The 16,342-nt window shown below is 55.3% G+C and overlaps 2 protein-coding genes across 3 annotated transcripts in view; one reads left to right on the forward strand and one right to left on the reverse strand.

Moving 5' to 3' along the window:
- The first annotated feature begins 6 nt into the window (after nt 1-6).
- On the forward strand, nt 7-9,235 carry SLC68A1 (solute carrier family 68 member 1). The gene is made up of 8 exons (XM_006166367.3): nt 7-206; nt 1,178-1,260; nt 1,806-2,258; nt 2,410-2,533; nt 4,219-4,315; nt 5,134-5,305; nt 5,380-5,573; nt 8,440-9,235. Exons 1-8 carry the CDS (start codon nt 39-41, stop codon nt 8,700-8,702), a joined length of 1,554 nt encoding a protein of 517 aa, XP_006166429.1. The 5' UTR covers nt 7-38; the 3' UTR covers nt 8,703-9,235.
- A 1,814-nt stretch (nt 9,236-11,049) lies between these two features.
- Nucleotides 11,050-16,342, reverse strand: part of ACTR1A (actin related protein 1A) — a 29,070-nt gene continuing 23,777 nt past the window's right edge. For both annotated transcript variants that reach the window (XM_006166368.2, XM_006166369.1), the window contains 5 exons: nt 15,958-16,050; nt 14,027-14,201; nt 13,866-13,927; nt 12,955-12,995; nt 11,050-12,783 (listed from right to left, as the gene is read on the reverse strand). In XM_006166368.2, the coding sequence (XP_006166430.1) occupies nt 12,681-12,783; nt 12,955-12,995; nt 13,866-13,927; nt 14,027-14,201; nt 15,958-16,050 (474 nt within the window). In that variant the 3' untranslated portion in view covers nt 11,050-12,680. The remainder of the gene's footprint in view (nt 12,784-12,954; nt 12,996-13,865; nt 13,928-14,026; nt 14,202-15,957; nt 16,051-16,342) is intronic.

Consider the following 16,342-nt stretch of genomic DNA (forward strand, 5'->3'; position numbering starts at 1 on the left):
CCCTCAGTGCGCCTGGGGCTGAGGCTGGGGCTGCAGCCATGGGGCTGGGTCGGCCCCAGGCCTGGTTGCTGGGCCTGCCCACGGCTGTGGTCTATGGCTCCCTGGCCCTGTTCACCTCCGTTTTGCACAATGTGTTCCTGCTCTACTATGTGGACACCTTTGTGTCGGTGTACAAGATCAGCAAAGTGGCCTTCTGGGTCGGAGAGGTAGGGCCGGCACTGGGTGGCAACAGCCGGGTTGGGGATTAGAGGGCTCATGGGCTACCAGGCAGCTGGCAGGTGCTGGGTGGTGCCCAGTCGGGGTTGTGGGGCAGGCCAGGCTGTCCACTGGGTAAGCAAGAACAGCTATGGCGGCTGGGCTGACCCTCCTCCGTGCAAACTGAAGCAGCTCTCCTGCCACCGTCTTACATGTTCATGGTTCTGTAGATTTATACGTAAGATAATGCAGCAAACAGGACCATACGAGGGTCTTCTGAAAGTTTATGGGAAATGCATATTATGAAAACCTGTGTGAGTTTCAAAGTTTTTGCACTAGAATAATCTTGTACTCCTTTTTCCCTGAATAGAACATATGCATGTACGTGAGAGAGAAGCACCCTCCACAGGGCTCAGTCGGTTCACGGTTCCCTTTCGCATTCCTTAAACTTGTCTTTATTTTTTTTTTTCACCATAAGGTATGTCGCTGAAGAGAGACAGAGAGAAACAGAGTAATCATCCCCTAGGGGAGATGGCCACTCTGCAGTCTCTTCTCCATTTTCTTCTTGGGATTTAGGACAAGCACGCACACGTACCTGGCATGATTTTCAAGCCACTGGGTTCAGGACTCAAACCATGGTCAGGCCATGTGGGAGTCTAGTGCCTTAAACACTTTGCCACCTGCTGTCCCCCATTAAATTTGTACTTTAATTTCATTTTCCATGAACTTTCTGTCGTCCCCTGGTACAGAGTATTCACATAAGTTACCCTAACTTGCCAGCTGGGCTCTGGACATTTGATGGGGTTTGATGGGCAGTGGCTGCTAGTGCTTGCGTGGGTTTGCGCGGAGCAGCTGACATGAGACAAGGTTTGCAGGCAGCTGGGCCAGATGTGTGCAGGGGTCAGCAGGCTGCAGGTGGGGCAGGGGCCCTGGAGAGGATGCTGCCTGGAGCCCACCTGCCCTGTCTTGCCTCTCCCTGCAGACGGTGTTTCTTCTCTGGAACAGCCTCAACGACCCGCTCTTTGGCTGGCTCAGTGACCGCCAGTTCCTCAGCTCCCAGCCTCGGTTTGTATCCTGGGGATGGCTCACAATGGGTCCAGCCCCAGCCCGCTGCATCAGGGCTGCAGGACCCCTGCCTGTGTTTAGGGCGGGGAAAGAAAGGGACCATTTCAGGTGTTGTCTACATCCCCTCCCTTTCTGGGGTCCAGGCCAGGCTCTGCCTATGTTGGAGAAGTGGCCTTGACTAACCCGACCTTGCTCACTAGGGGAAGACATTTGCCTGGCTTGGCTTAGCTGACCCCTTGGGACAGTCCTCTGCCCCTCCCTGCCTGGGCCCACCAAGCCCTACCTTGGGAAGTGGGTATCCCAGCCCCCTTGCGCCATCAGTCTGATGCCTCCTGGTAAGGGAGGAGATTGGGGCGGCGGGGGTGGGGGTGAAGCCCCTGGTGATTGTGCTTCCTAAATGGGAAACTGGGGACTTGGGGTGCAGTGGGACCCCCGTGGTGCGAGTGCCAAGCTCTGGGCCTTGTCCATCGTTTGGGGCCTGGGCAAGGGAACTGGGGGCTGCTGAGGCTGAAAGCGTATCTCCCAACACCCCCTTTCCCTGGCAGGTCAGGCGCCGGGCTCTCTTCGAGGGCTGTGGTGCTGACACGGGTGCGGGCACTGGGCTGGCATGGGCCGCTGCTGGCGCTGTCGTTCCTGGCGTTCTGGGTGCCCTGGGCCCCTGCCGGCCTGCAGTTCTTGCTGTGCCTGTGCCTCTATGACGGCTTCCTGACGCTCGTGGACCTGCACCATCACGCCTTGCTGGCCGACCTGGCCCTCTCGGCCCACGACCGCACCCACCTCAACTTCTACTGCTCCCTCTTCAGCGCGGCTGGCTCCCTGTCTGTCTTTGCATCCTACGCCTTTTGGAACAAGGAGGACTTCTCCTCCTTCCGCGCCTTCTGTGTGGCACTGGCCGTTGGCTCTGGGCTGGGCTTTCTGGGGGCCACACAACTGCTGAGGCGGCGGGTTGAGGCGGCCAGAAGGGAGCCGGGGTGCTCAGGCCTGGCTGTGGATGGCGGGTGAGTGGCCAGCCCTGGCTCTTTGGGTCCCTGCCAGCACTGCTCTGAGTCTGATTTTAGTGTTGGGTCCCCTGCCTGCTGGTGGCTGCCCTGAGGTGGGGGTGCCCATGGCTCAGTCCGAGGTAGTCCTCAACTCCCTTCTGCCCCGTAGCCTGTGTGGAGAGGAGCCGCTTGCGGGCAGCGAGGAAGTGGGTAGCATCACCCTGGGCCAGTACCTCCGGCAGCTGGCGTGCCACCAGAACTTCCTGTGGTTCGTGGGCATGGACCTGGTGCAGGTATGGGAGCAGTGCCCCGCACCCCATGGCTGGGGTATGCCTCACTGATGGGGACAGGTCCCTCGGAGCTGGGAACTCGGCTCTGGGCTGTGCATGATGGCGGGTGACTCAACCACAGGAGCCCAGGCTGCACACTTAGACCTGGATTTAGCGCCCTCCGAGCCCCTCCTCTGCGTGAGCGTGGGCAGGCCCCAGTCTGTCTGGGCACTCAGGCCTCAACTGCAAAATGAGAATATGAAGGAGACATGCCCTCTCTGGGGACTCTGGTGACCTTTAGAACACTAAGTACCACACCTAGAACACATGCAGTATGTCACGTAAACTCGTTCAGACACAAGCAGCTTCCATGTCATGTAACTTGGTTTACTAAGGTGTTCTCTCTCTCTCTCTCTCTTTCTTTCTTTCTTTCTTTCTTTCTTTAAAATTTTGTGTGCACACTGTATGCTTGGGAGGGAGAAAGAGAGTAAGAGTGAGAGAGGGAGAGAACCCCTCCATGGGTCATGCAGAAATCCCTTCTCCACTCTTCCTCCATGTAGAATTTTGTTCACACATGCATACGTGCCTGGTGTGTTTCTCAGACTTCTGGGTTCTAGACTTGAACAGCACGGTTGGCTGGGACCCTGCTGCCTGAGCAGTTTTTAATTAAAGCTGCTGCTGCTTTTTTTCTTGTTTTTTTTTTTTTTTTTTTTTTTTAAATTTTTTTGCTAGTGGGGTGGTCGCGCTCCCCAGAAAGACAGAGAGAGACAGAGAGACAGAAAGTGAGAAATCACCCCCCAGGGGGTATGGCCATGCGCAATCCCTTCTCCTCCATTCTCTTCTCGGGATCTTGGGCACGCATGCACACGCACCTGGCGTGAGTTTAAGCCACCGGGTCTGGGACTCGAACCACGGTCGACTACATGGGAGTCCAGCGACATAACCATTACGCCAATTGCTGGTCCCTCTTCTTTTTTTTTTTTGGATGAGAGGGAGAGAAATAGGTATTTTTTGACTAGGTCTCACCATGCTGTGCCCCTCTGCCCCGTCAGCCAACACCACAGATGCGTGCCACGCTGTCAACCGACACCCTTCCGTTGGTCTGGGATCTGAGCCTGGGCCTTCTGTGTGGCTCCGAGGTTAAACAGCAGTGCCCTCCCGTCTCTGTCACCACAGCTGGCCCAGTGAAAACTGGGAATTTCTCCAAGTACCATTTATCATCCCTTCTTTATTATTATTATTATTATTATTATTATTATTATTATTATTATTATTATTTTAAATTTGCTATACGGTACATGCACTCCCCAGAGAGACAAAGACAGTGGGGACAGTAAGAAGCTCTCTCTCGGGGTGATGGCAACTCCACAAACCCGTCTCCATTCTCCTCTTTGGATCTTGGGCATGTGTGCACACATGCCTGGTGTGTTTTTCAAGCTGCTGGGTCACAGTTGGTACCCATGTAGTCTAGCCACCCTAACCACCATGCCACTGGCTGGCCCGTCCCTTCTAACTTTTAGCAAAATTGGCTAAGCACAGGAATGGTTTTAGGTTTTGTTCTGGCATGCTCCACGTTTAGAGCAATGAGGATAAAGGCCTGCTCTCTCTCTCGCTGCTCTGGGGAGCGGGGAGAGGTGCATGGGGTGGGCTTCACTCTACCCGGCCAGCCAGCCGGCAGCCTCCTCACTGCGCCTGTGTGTGGGTTGCAGGTCTTCCACTGCCACTTCAACAGCAACTTCTTCCCTCTCTTCCTGGAGCATCTGTTGTCAGACCACATCTCCCTTTCCACTGGCTCCTTCCTGCTGGGTGAGTGCCTTGGGCAGGCTGGAGGATGGAGACTTGCACCCCAGGACTTCCAGCCCTGTTGCAGGCAGGCAGCCTCACATCCTGGGATCTAGGTGGCAGAGGGTGGGCGTGAGTCTGCAGTGGACCTAGCTGAGCGATCATAACCAGCGATGTGGGCATGGCGGTAGTGTGGGCATGGCGGTAGTGTGGGCATGGTGGTAGGGCTGCCGTCAGGTTGATCCTCGTGGTGATAGTGCCACCCAGAGGCGATGCGGTGCAGTGCCCGGTTAGCAGTCTTGACTAGTCCAGTAGGCTAAGTGAGAGTCTGGAATCTACTTATGTTCTGCATGACCTTGGGTGTGTTATTTAACCCCTTTGTTTTCTTTTCTTTTGGGGGAGGGGTTTTTGCCATAGGGCATGTGTGCTGTCCAGGGAGAGAGAGGAATGACACACACAGAGAAAGTGAGAAATCCATCCCTCCCCACGGAGGGGATGGCCATGCCACAATCTCTTCCCCTCCATTCCGCCCCTGGGATTCGGGGCATGCATGCACACACTCCTGGCATGATTTTCAAGCCTCTGGGTCCAGGACTCGAACTGTAGCATCGGCCATGTGGGATCTAGCACCTTAACCACCATGTACCTGCCGACCTCAATATAACAATTTAACCTCTTTGGACCTCCCCTTCTTGTCTGTAACATAGGGATAATAACAGTCCTTACCTTTAAGTGTTGTGAACAAAGAATGTGACTGCCTAGCGCATCACTCGTGTTCCATGTTGCTCAGCGCTGAAGCTGCTGCAGCGCCCGACCCGGCAGCACCTCTTTTCCCTCCCCAGGCATCTCCTACGTCGCTCCCCATCTCAACAACCTCTACTTCCTGCCCCTCTGCCGGCGCTGGGGTGTCTACGCTGTGGTGCGGGGGCTCTTCCTGCTCAAGTTGGGCCTTAGCCTGCTCATGCTGCTGGCTGGCCCGGACCACGCCAGCCTGCTCTGCCTATTCATTGCCAGGTGAGTGCCTGCCCACCTCCGCCCCCTGCCTCCATCCCGTGGCCTCACCCTAGCCTGCTCTCCTTCTGCCGCAGCAACCGTGTCTTCACTGAGGGCACCTGTAAGCTGCTGACCTTGGTGGTCACTGACCTGGTGGACGAGGACCTGGTGCTGAACCACCGCAAGCAGGCGGCCTCCGCGCTCCTCTTTGGTATGGTTGCCCTGGTAACCAAACCAGGCCAGACCTTTGCCCCCCTGCTGGGCACCTGGCTGCTCTGCTTCTACACAGGTGAGTGCCCAGGGGCTGGCAGAGGGCTCTGAGGCTCCAGGGGTACAGCTTATCTGGCACAGCAGTTGGCAAGCCTGGGTCCAGTGAGTAAGCAGGAGAACCAGCTGGGCCTGGGCTGCCATGGGCTGCTACCCTTCCTCAGCCCCGCCCCACATGGAAGAACTGGGTCTCTGAATCCTCCATTATTCTTTCTCTCTCTCTCTCTTTCTCTCTCTTTCTTTCTTTCTTTCTTTTTTTAAAAAAGACTTATTTTATTTAGATTTATTTATTTATTTTAATTTGACCAGAGAGGGACAGAGTGAGCATGAGAGAGAGAGAAAGAAAGAGAGAAAGCAAGCCGCCAGGTCCAGGACTCAAATCACAGTTAGCTATGTAGGAGTCCAGCGCCCTTAACCACCATGCCACCTGCTGGCTCCCCTCCGTTCTTTCATTAGTTCATTCATTCAGTCAGTCAGTACATGGGTACAGAATACTGTCCCTGTGCAGGCACTGCTCTAGGACTGGAAAACAGCCATGGCGAAGACAGGCTTGTCTTTGCCATCATGGAGCTTATTTCTTACCTAGTTGACCAGAGAGAGGGAAAGTGAGAAAGTAAGCTACCAGGTCTGGGACTCAAACTGTGGTCAGCCATGTGGGAGTTCATGCCTTAACCATCACACCACCTGGAAGCCCCTCCTAGCGTGTTTTTCTTTCTTTCTCTCTTTTTTTTTTTTTTTTTAAGAGAGGTTTTTTCTTTAAGGCCTTTTCTGGGGAGACAAAGCAAGAAATCACTCCATAGGGGGAATGGCCACACCATAATCCCTTCAACATTCTCCTCTTGGGTTCTTGGGCATGCACATGCACCCAATGTGAGTTTTAAGCCACTGGGTCCAGGATTTGAACTGCAGTCGACTACATGGGAGTCCAGTGACATAACCATTATGCCATCTGCTGGTCCCCTCTGTGTTTGTCTGTCTGTCTGTCTTTCTTCCTTCCTTCCTTCCTTTTTTGAGAGGTTTTTGCTATAGGGCACGTGCGCTTGCCAGAGAGACAGAGAGAGACAGAAAGCAAGAAATCACTCCCCAGGGGGGATGGCCACACCGCATCTCGGGATCTTGGGCATGCACACACATGCGCCTGGCTGAGTTTAAGCCACCGGGTCCGGGACTCGAACTGTGGTCAACTACATGGGAGTTCAGCGACATAGCCATTATGCTAACTGCTGGTCCCGCCCTCTGTGTTTTTCAAGACCTGATGGCTTGAACTGTGTAGCTGGCCATGTGGAATCCAGCCCCTTAATCACTATGCCATGGGCTGGCCCTGAAAGACTTTTTTTTAGAATTATTTCATTTTATTAATTACTATTATTATTATCATTTTTTAATTTGCTATAGGGCACATGTACTCACCAGAGAGAGACAGAGAGAGGGGAAGTGAGAAAGCCAGCCACCAGTTCCAGGACTCAAATCACCGTTGGCAATGGGGGAATTCAGTGCCTTTATTACCATGCCACCCGCTGGTCCCGACAGATGCTTTTAAAAGTTCATCTTGGGGGCCAGAAGGTGGCGTCGTTAAGGTTCTGGACTTCCATATGGCCAATCACTGTTTGAGTCTGGGACCCTGCAGCTTGAAACTCAGGCTAGGCGCATGTGCGTGCGTGTGGCCATCCCGCGGGGGGGGGGAGGGGGGGATTTCTCACTTTCCCTCTCTCTTTCTCTCTGGCGAGCACATACACTCTATGGCAAAAACCTAAAGAAAAGTTCACCCTGGCTGCTGGATGAGGTCATAAGAGTGCAGGGTGGGCACAGGGACATAGCACTGGGAGGCTGTGGCAGAGGCCGTGAGGCTTGGCCCAGGCTGGGCGGGGGCTATGTTTTGGAGTTGGGGGAGATGAAGGACTAGATTTGGGGGAATGGTAAGTTATTGAGGAATCCAGGAAGTCTTCGAGGTGTGGGGCCTGAGTCTTCAGTGGATAATGTACTCTCCACTGGGAAGGCAAGGAGAGAGGAGTGGGTGTGAGGGAGGAAGCGAGAGTTGCGGCTTGGCCCAGCCTCCGTGGTGCAGGTAGGAACCCGCTGGAAGCCACCTGGCCAATTGCGGATTTGGATACTGAGTCAGCCTGAGAAAAACATGCAGGAGCCTGACAAACGGAGCATGGGGACGGGGGTCGGGAATGGCCAGAATCTGTTGAGGGCCTCTCTCTCACGCAGGGATGTTCTATCACGAATAAAGTTAAAAAAAAAACTTAAAAAGAGGGACCAGCAGATGGCATAATGGTTACGTTGCTAGACTCTCATGTGGTCGACTATGGTTCAAGTCTTGAACCTGGTGTCTTAAAACTCACCTGTTTGTGCATGCCCCAAATTCCAAGAGGAGAATGGAAGAGAAGGGATTGCGACAGGACCATCCCCTCTGGGGGGTGATATTTCACTTTCTGTCTCTGTCTCTCTCTGTCTCTTCAGCGAACACATGCACCCTAGAGCAAAAATCTCTCTCTTTTTTCTTTTTTTGGAGAGGTTTTTGCTATAGGGTGTGTGCGCTCGCCAGACAGAGACAGAGAGACAGAAAGCGAGAAATCACCCCCCAGGGGGGATGGCCACGCTACAGTCCCCTCTCCTTCATTCTTCTCTCGGGATCTTGGGCATGCACACATACATGCCCGGCGTGAGTTTAAGCCACCGGGTCTGGGACTCGAACCGTGGTCGCCTACGTGGGAGTCCAGCGACATAGCCATTAGGCTAACTGCTGGTCCCGAGCAAAAATCTCTCTTAAGGAAAAAAAAAATTAGAGTTGTGGTTTGGACATGCCTGTGGGATGTTTGAGATATCACACGTGGACTTTGGAGGGAACTGACCTGACCGTGTCTTCATGTGCTCTGTTGTCCTAGGTCATGACCTCTTCCAGCAGCCGCCAAGGACCCCTGTGGGCAGTGCCCAGCCCTGGCCAGAGCCCCCCGCCCCGGCCCCTGCCCAGGCCCCAGCTCTCCGCCAGGGCTGCTTCTACCTGCTGGTGCTGGTGCCCATCACCTGTGCTCTGCTGCAGCTCTTCACCTGGTCCCAGTTCACGCTGCACGGGACACGCCTGCACATGGTCAAGGCCCAGCGCCAGCACCTGTCACAGGCCCAAACCCTAGACGTTAAGATGGTGTGAGAGGTGCTGTAAGGCCACCCTACTGAGGACGCTGCCTGCAGCCTAGGGCAGGAGCCACTACTGCCTGCCTGGAGGACAGTGGGCAGCGCGGGAGACCATGGGCCGAACCAGGAGGGTCACTGGGCTGAGTCCCCGCTTGGCTGTCGGGCTCAGCATGGGCAAGGGCTGGCGCTGTGTGCTCAGGGACCTGCTTCCTCATAGGCAGGAGGAAGAGGACCAAGAAGGGGGGGCTGCCCCAGGGCCTGGAGGCCTCTCTGCTGCCTGGCCAGGGCCCACCACTCGGGTGGGCTCAGGGACAGGTTCTGACGGGGCTGACCACTCAGGTGGGCTCAGGAACAGGTTCTGACGCTGCAACTGCGCCATTTGCCCAGCTGGAAAGCTCGTCATAAGTCCCCACTGCCCCCTCCTCCCTGCCTTCTAGGAGTTTCTCTCAGAGGGTTCTCTGCTTCAGCTGTGCTTGAAGTAGTGCACCCCCTGCTGCAGGACTCCTCTCATTGCACTGGATTAATTAAAGTCAGTCATTCCAGTCGTCAGCCTGTGCCCTGTGAGCCGTGGGCTGGTGGGGTGGGAACGGGCTCCTCACTGGAATGAGGGTGTGTGGAGAAAGTGCCCCGAGGGCGTTCTCCTGAGAGTGCGGGGTAGGCTATAGTATCAGGCTCACTGAGGTGCTAGGGAGAAAATGCCGACTGGGAGCAGCTTGGGCACTGGGGACCACAAGGACGATCAGGCTGAGCTGGCGGCACCAGCACATTTGCCACACGCTGGACACGGTGCTCAGAGAAAGGGAGCCTCTTCTCAGTCAGAGGGTCTCGGCCTTGGAATCACCTGGAGAGCTTTAAAAAATGCTGGCATCGGGACCAGCAGTTGGTGTAATGACTGTGTCATTGGACTCCCATGTAGTCGACCACGGTTCGAGTCCCAGACCCGGTGGCTTAAACTCATGCCAGGTGCGTGTACGTGCGTGCCTAAGATCCCGAGAGGAGAATGGAAGAGAAGGGATTGCGGTGTGGCCATCCCCTCAGGGGGTGATTTCTCGCTTTCTGTCTCTCTGTCTGTTTTTCTGGCAAACACACACACCCTATAGAAAAGAAAAAAAACACTCAAAAAAAAACAGAAGGAAAGAAAAATGCTGGCATCGAGGCAGTTTGAGTCCTGGGCCCGGCGGCTTGGGGAACACGTTAAGGAGAGTGTGCGCATGTGCCCAGAATCCCAAGAGGAAATGAAGAAGGGATTGTGGTGTGACCATCCTCCCCCCTCTGGGGAAAGGTGATTTGATTTCTCACTTTCCCTCTCTCCAGCAAGCACATGTGCCCTGTAACAAACTTACAAAGGGAGGGAAAAAAAAAAAACCTCAATTGAAAAAAAAAGAAAAAGCAACCCTACGAAGTATAAGGTTGGGAAGATTAAATAGGTTAGCATTTGCCAAGCACACAGCAATTTTCCACCCAAGTGCAGATTGAAGATGTAGAAATGATTAATCAGGATATCTGAATGTCGGCCCTAGAAGCTGCACTTCAATAAGCTCCCCAGCTTCTTAGACACGTTTTCTCTAGGGCATGAGCCATCTCCAGAGACAAGGAAAATGAGAATAAATCACCCCCTGAGGGGGATGGCCATGACGCTGTCCCCTTTCCCTGCTCCTCTTGGTATTATGGGCACATTTACATATGCACCCAGTGCAATTTTCAAGCTCTGGGTCTGGAACTCGAACTCTGCAGTCGGCCATGTAGGATCCAGTGCTTTAAGCTCCATGCCCCCTGCTGACCCCACAGTTTACAGGGCTTCCCCCCCCACCCCGGCTTTGGAGAGGTTTTTGCTATAGGGCACATGCACTTGCCAGACAGAGAGAGAGAGACAGAGAGATAGAAAGTGAGAAATCACCTCCCAGAGGGGATGGACACACCACACTCCCTCCTCCACTCTCCTCAGGATTTGGGGCATGCATGCACACACCCCCAGTATGATTTTCAAGCTGCCAGGTCCAGATCTTTAACCGCAGAGTCTGCTGTGTGAGATCCAGCACCTCAATCTCCGTGTCACCTTCTGACCCCAGAGTTTTAAGAGCCTCTGGTTTAAGGAAAGTCGAGAGCTGCTCTCATTTGGAGTCGAGCCTCACCCACGGGCTTCGGAGTGTACACGCTGGCACCCTCAGGGCTTAAACCTAGGCTCAGGTGTGACCATTTTCTCTGCATCCCCTGGCTGGCTAGGACTTGGCTATGACCTGGCTGAGTCTGGTGGGAGCAATAATGCCCTGTAGAAGACGGTCTAGGCCCAGTCACTGCCTCAGATTCAGGGACCGCAGCCCCTCACCCCCCAAACTGGCTACAGACAGAGACCAGCCCACATGTCTCTCGGAACGACTTTATTTAAGTACACTGGGCCCCACCAGGCAACGTGGTTTGTGCGAGGCTGTGCGAGGGACAGGCTTGGGCTAAGAGAAGGAGTGAGCTGGTTAAGCGCACTGCAGTCCGCGGCTCGCCACACTGCTTTCACACACACCTGCTGCTACGGCCCACATCTGGCAGGGGCCTTTGGTCATAGGACGGCGTGAGGGAGAATACTGACTGGAATCTGGGACCAGGGTGGGTCTTGGTGTCATGGGTGAAGGTGCCGATGAAGACAGGCCAGCCCAGATTTGTAGCAACTGGGCCAAAGGGCCTTTGGACCACTGCTAGGAACCAGGCCTGAGCCCATCGGCTCCTGGCACTCTGGTCTGGCCTCCTCCCTCCCTAACCAAACAGGCCCCAAGTCCAGAATGGCACAAGATCAGCTCAGAGGGAGGCTCCCCACCTCTACAACCTGGCCCCCTGGTCAGCTGGCACGGCAAAAGGCAACTTGGTTAACTGCGGCTTTCTCCCGTCCTAAGGGGACTGGATCTCTGACACCTCTCCTTTGCTAGGACCTCTGCTGAGGAGTGGTTCTATCTCTTTTTATAAGATGCAGCCAGCAGCCAGCCTGTTGATTCCAGGGTGGCAAGCAAGTGGAACAGGGAGAATGAATGAGGCTGGACGGAGCACCTGAGTGCAGCTTCCAACCCCACATGGCCCTGAGGCCTACGGATACCGTGCCGCAGCAGCAGGCTGTCCAGGGCCCGGGAAGCTGCGCTAGCTCAGGTGTGTAAACATTAGTGTGAACACGGTGACTAGTGAGCAGGGGTGAGGCCCCCCCCCCAGTCTCCTTGCTGAACAAACACTGCAATAAATAAAACTGTTGAAGATGGCATGAAACAAGGATGGAGAAAAAGCAAAGAACAGGACTTGGAGCCAACAGACTCCTTCAGCTCTCCCAAGCGCCCTGGATGGGAGCATGAACTCTGCAGCCAATCATAAGTAGTGCTATTCCTGTCCTCCACAAATGCCCGCTCTGGTCCTGGTACCCAGGTGGACATAAGGGCACTCTGCTCTCTGCTGACCCCAGGGTCCCCGTAACGGCTCTCGGAGTGTTCTTCCAACCCTCCAAACAGAAACTGCAACAAAAGCAGACTAGCTCGCCTCAGCCCCAGCCCCAGTCCCAGCCCCGCCCCGGCCCCAGCCCCGGGACCACGACCAGGAGGCATGGACAGCAGGATGATGAGCAAGGGGAGGCGCCGCTGCCTTGGGCCTCAGGGCACCCTGGGGGCTGGGGATGGGGTGGGGCCGGCCCAGCCTAGGATGGGCAGCAGCAAGGTCTCCCGGTGGTAGCAGACACAGTCCCATACAGCCGAAGGCCCCGCCGAGGAAGGAGTGGGGCCTCTGCCAGCGCTTGTCCCTGTCAGGGCCGTTAGTGGTCAACCCCGGGCCTCAGACCATCGCCAGCGTGGGTCGTTCATCGTCCTTTCTGGGCCCAGGTACCCCTGGGCCACATGGCAGTCGCATATGCGCACTCGTACCCACACACGCACTCACACACATAGGCAGTTCCTTGCAAACACTCCGACTCAAGAAAGCGAGTTTTAAAGTGGAGTTAACTTCAGAGAGAGGTGAAGACGATGTCCCAGCATTAGAAGGTTTTCCTGTGGATGGACCGGGCACCGTCTTCCTCGTATTCCTTCTTGGAGACCCACATCTTCTTAAAGGTATCCAGGGAGGCCAGGATAGAGCCGCTGTGGTGGGGACCCGGAGAAACAGCGTGAGAAGGACAGTGGGTATTTGTGGGCCCACCGGTCCCCCTGGGGCCACACCAGACCTAGTTTTCCTTTAAAGGGATGGGGTGGAGAGGGGAAATCCGTGCATTCGCTTCCTGTTCTGGTCTTACTCCCAGAAGAGCTACTCACCCGATCCACGTGGAATACAGTCTCTCCTGAGGCGCAGATATCTGCAGAGGTGAGTGGGAAGAGGGCCCTGAGATCCCAGCTCCCCTCTCCTCTCCCTCCTGGCGCCATCTCCACACCGGAGGCAGCGCTGTCGCCGACAGCAGGCTTTCTGCTCGGCCCCTGCAGGACCCTGCCTCCTCTCTGCAGGGGACTGCGGTGACCCGACACTCATCTGGGGCAGCAAGTCCAGCAGCCCTGCCTGTCTACAGCTCCCCGGGAAGCTGGGGCCACCTGGGGGGCTGGGGGATGCAGACTCCTTCATCCAAGATCCCTCTCCCCCTCAGGCAGCCACTGAGGGGTCAAACTGCCTCTGAGGAGCCACCTGGGCAGGGAGCACAGCAGCAGTGAAAGTCAACCTCCTGCTAAGCGGCTTTGTACACCACCACGTCTGGGCATTAGATCCGCCTGTCTGGGGCCAGAAAGTGGCATAGTGGTTAAGGTGCTGAACACCCACATGGCCGACCGCGGTTTGAGTCCTGGACCCGGAGGTTTGAAACTCACACTGGATGTGTGTGTGTGCATGCCCAAGATCCCGAGAGGAGAATGGAGGAGAAAGGATTGTGCCTATCCCCCGGGGGCGGGGGGAGGGGAGTTTCTTGCTTTCTGTCTGTCTGGTGAGCATATGCACTCTATAGCAAAAGTCTCTCTCTCAAAAAAGAAAAAAGAAAAAAAAAAAAAGAACTGCCTGCCTTTGAGAGAAGAGGGAAACAGGTGGGCCCTCCCTCTGGCAGACTTAAGCTAAGCTGGGAGCCACCTGCACTCCACAGGGGGAGCTCACATGGTGCCAGAGGGAGGCCACACCACGGCCAGATCCCTGGACTCCAGACCCCTGGAGTCAGCTCCTCCCAGCCCAGCCCCTGCCATGCTCCTACCCTGATCTTCACGTCTTTTGGGGCCAGTTTCTTCACTTCACTCAGTAGCCTGTCACCAAAACCTAGACGGGCAGAAAAGAAGAATCTCAAGTCAATTTCCTGAGTGCCTGGGCCCAGCAGGAACTAGAATCTTCCAGGGAGGGACCAAAGCCAAGACCAACCTTTGAACAGGGTGGAGCCTCCCGACAGGACGATGTTGGAGAAGAGTGTACGCCGCAGGTCCATGTCGGACTTTTGGATGGCAAACACCAAGACCTCGTGGATGCCCTCGCTCTCCTCGCCGATCAAGTCTGGCCTGAACAGCAGCTCAGGGGCACGGAATCGGGAAGGACCAATCTGCAGGGGCAAGGCCAGCTTAAGAGGTTGGGGTGGGGAGAAGGTCCCTCTAGGGGTGGGAATGGAAGAGGGCCCTCTGCCTATTTCTTCATTCACAGGTGCTAGGAAGGCCAGGTTCAAGACAGGCAGTCAGGGGCCTCCAGAACAAACCCAGAGGTCCTAGGGACAGGCAGGGAACAAAGACGCTAACAGCATCCCCGGGAAACTAGAGAAAGGACATCCCTACATTTAATCCTTGCTCTGGCATTTTCCAGCTAGCAGATCTTTGGCATTAATACAGTCGCCCTTCAGTATCCCCAGGGGACTGGCTGCAGGATTCTGTGGGTACCAAAGCTCCAGGATGTTCAAGTCCCTTATAGAAAATGGTGTACTACTGGTTAGCTGCTGGCATGGTATTAAGATGGCTGGATCCCGGGACCAGCAGCTAGCATAATGGCTATGTCGCTGGACTCCCATGTAGTCGACCGCGGTTCGAGTCCTGGACCTGGTGGCTTAAACTCACGCCGGGTGCGTGTGCGTGCATGCCCAAGATCCTGAGAGGAGAATGGAGGAGAAGGGATTATGGCGTGGCCATCCCCCCTGGGGGGTGATTTCTCGCTTTCTGTTTCTCTGTCTCTCTCTGTCTGTCTGGCGAGTGCACGCGCCCTATAGCAAAAAGCTCTCAAAAAAAAAAAAAAAAAAAAAGATGGCTGGATCCCATATAGCCGACTGTGCAGTTTGAATCCCGTACCTGGTGACTGGTAAAACAAGCTGGGCATATGTGCACACGTCCACCGTCCATAGAGAAAGGATTGTGTTGGGACCAGCAGATGGTGTAGCAGTTATGTTGCTGGACTCTCACGTGGATGACCACAGTTCAAGTCCCAGACCTGACGGCTTCAAAATCATGTCAGGTGTATGTGCGTGCGTGCCCAGGATCCCGGGAGGAGAATGGAGGAGAAGGGATTGTGGCGTGACCATCTCCCCTGGGGGGTGATTGCTCTCTTTCTGTCTCTATGTCTCTCTGTCTCTCCAGTGAGTGCACGTGGTCAATAGCACAAAAATTTCTCATAAAAAAGAGATTGTGGCATGGCCATCCCCTGGGGGAGGGTGCTCTCTCACTCTCTCTCTCTGTCGAGTGCATGTGCCCGATAGCAAAAAACTAAAAAAGGAAGAAGTGTTCATCTCACAGCCCGCGCACATCCTCCGTGCACCTTGAAGGCACCTATGCACTAGAACAGCAGATACGGCGCAGACGCTGTTGAATACTTGTTATACTGTGCGGTTTAGGGAGTAATGACAAATAAAAGTCTGGACACGTCTAGCACTGATGCGGCCAGTTCCTATTCCCACAGACACTTGCCACACACAGTAGGTCAGATCCACAGATGTGAAGCCTGCGGACACGGAGGGCCAACTGCACATCGACTCAATCACTCACGGGAATTTCTTCCTGTCAGTGAGTGTTCCGGGGCACGGCCACTCCCCTTGTCCTGCGCCCGGGGAGGTTAAGGACAGAAGTAACCATCCCGTTTCCTATGCCCCTACTGCCTAGGGAAACCCCTCTGGAGCCGCCTCTCCTCCACACAGAAGGAGCCAAGTCCCCGCTGCCTCCTGCACAGCAGACAGGGCCACTTGTGCTGCCAGGAGCCCCACTGCTCCAGACAGAGCGTGGAAGGGACCAGCCCACTGGACTCCAGTCCCCATGGGTAGCTCTATTTGGACCCAGGGCGCCTACGGGTCTGAGGGGACGGAGGCGAGAGGCCCGGCCACCTACCTCAATGGTGCTGCCATCGGGCAGGTAGTACTGAGCCTTCTCTGTCTCCAGTGTCTCGTCTTTCTGGGGGTTTATGGAGAGGTAGCAGGCTCTCTGCAGAACCAAGCACAACAGTCAGGCCGGCAGGACGGGCACATACCCAGCCGAAGCCCCAGGGGAGTGACGTGCTGCTGCAGAAACCTGCCCGTTGGTAGCAGTGGCCCTGGGGGGCGTAGAGCTGCTGCCTGGGAGCAGGACTGCCTGGAAGTCAGCTGTCTCTGGTGGCATTTAGGGTACGAGTTCTTACCTGCTCCACCCGCCCCGTGGGCAACTTGGAAATGAGCTCCCTGGATCCCGGCTCTGAGACCACAACCTAACTCAGTGCAGGCCCAGGCATCTCTCTCTT

Source organism: Tupaia chinensis, unplaced genomic scaffold (assembly GCF_000334495.1).
Source record: "Tupaia chinensis unplaced genomic scaffold, TupChi_1.0 Scaffold144255_1, whole genome shotgun sequence".
In the NCBI taxonomy this organism is placed as follows: domain Eukaryota; kingdom Metazoa; phylum Chordata; class Mammalia; order Scandentia; family Tupaiidae; genus Tupaia; species Tupaia belangeri.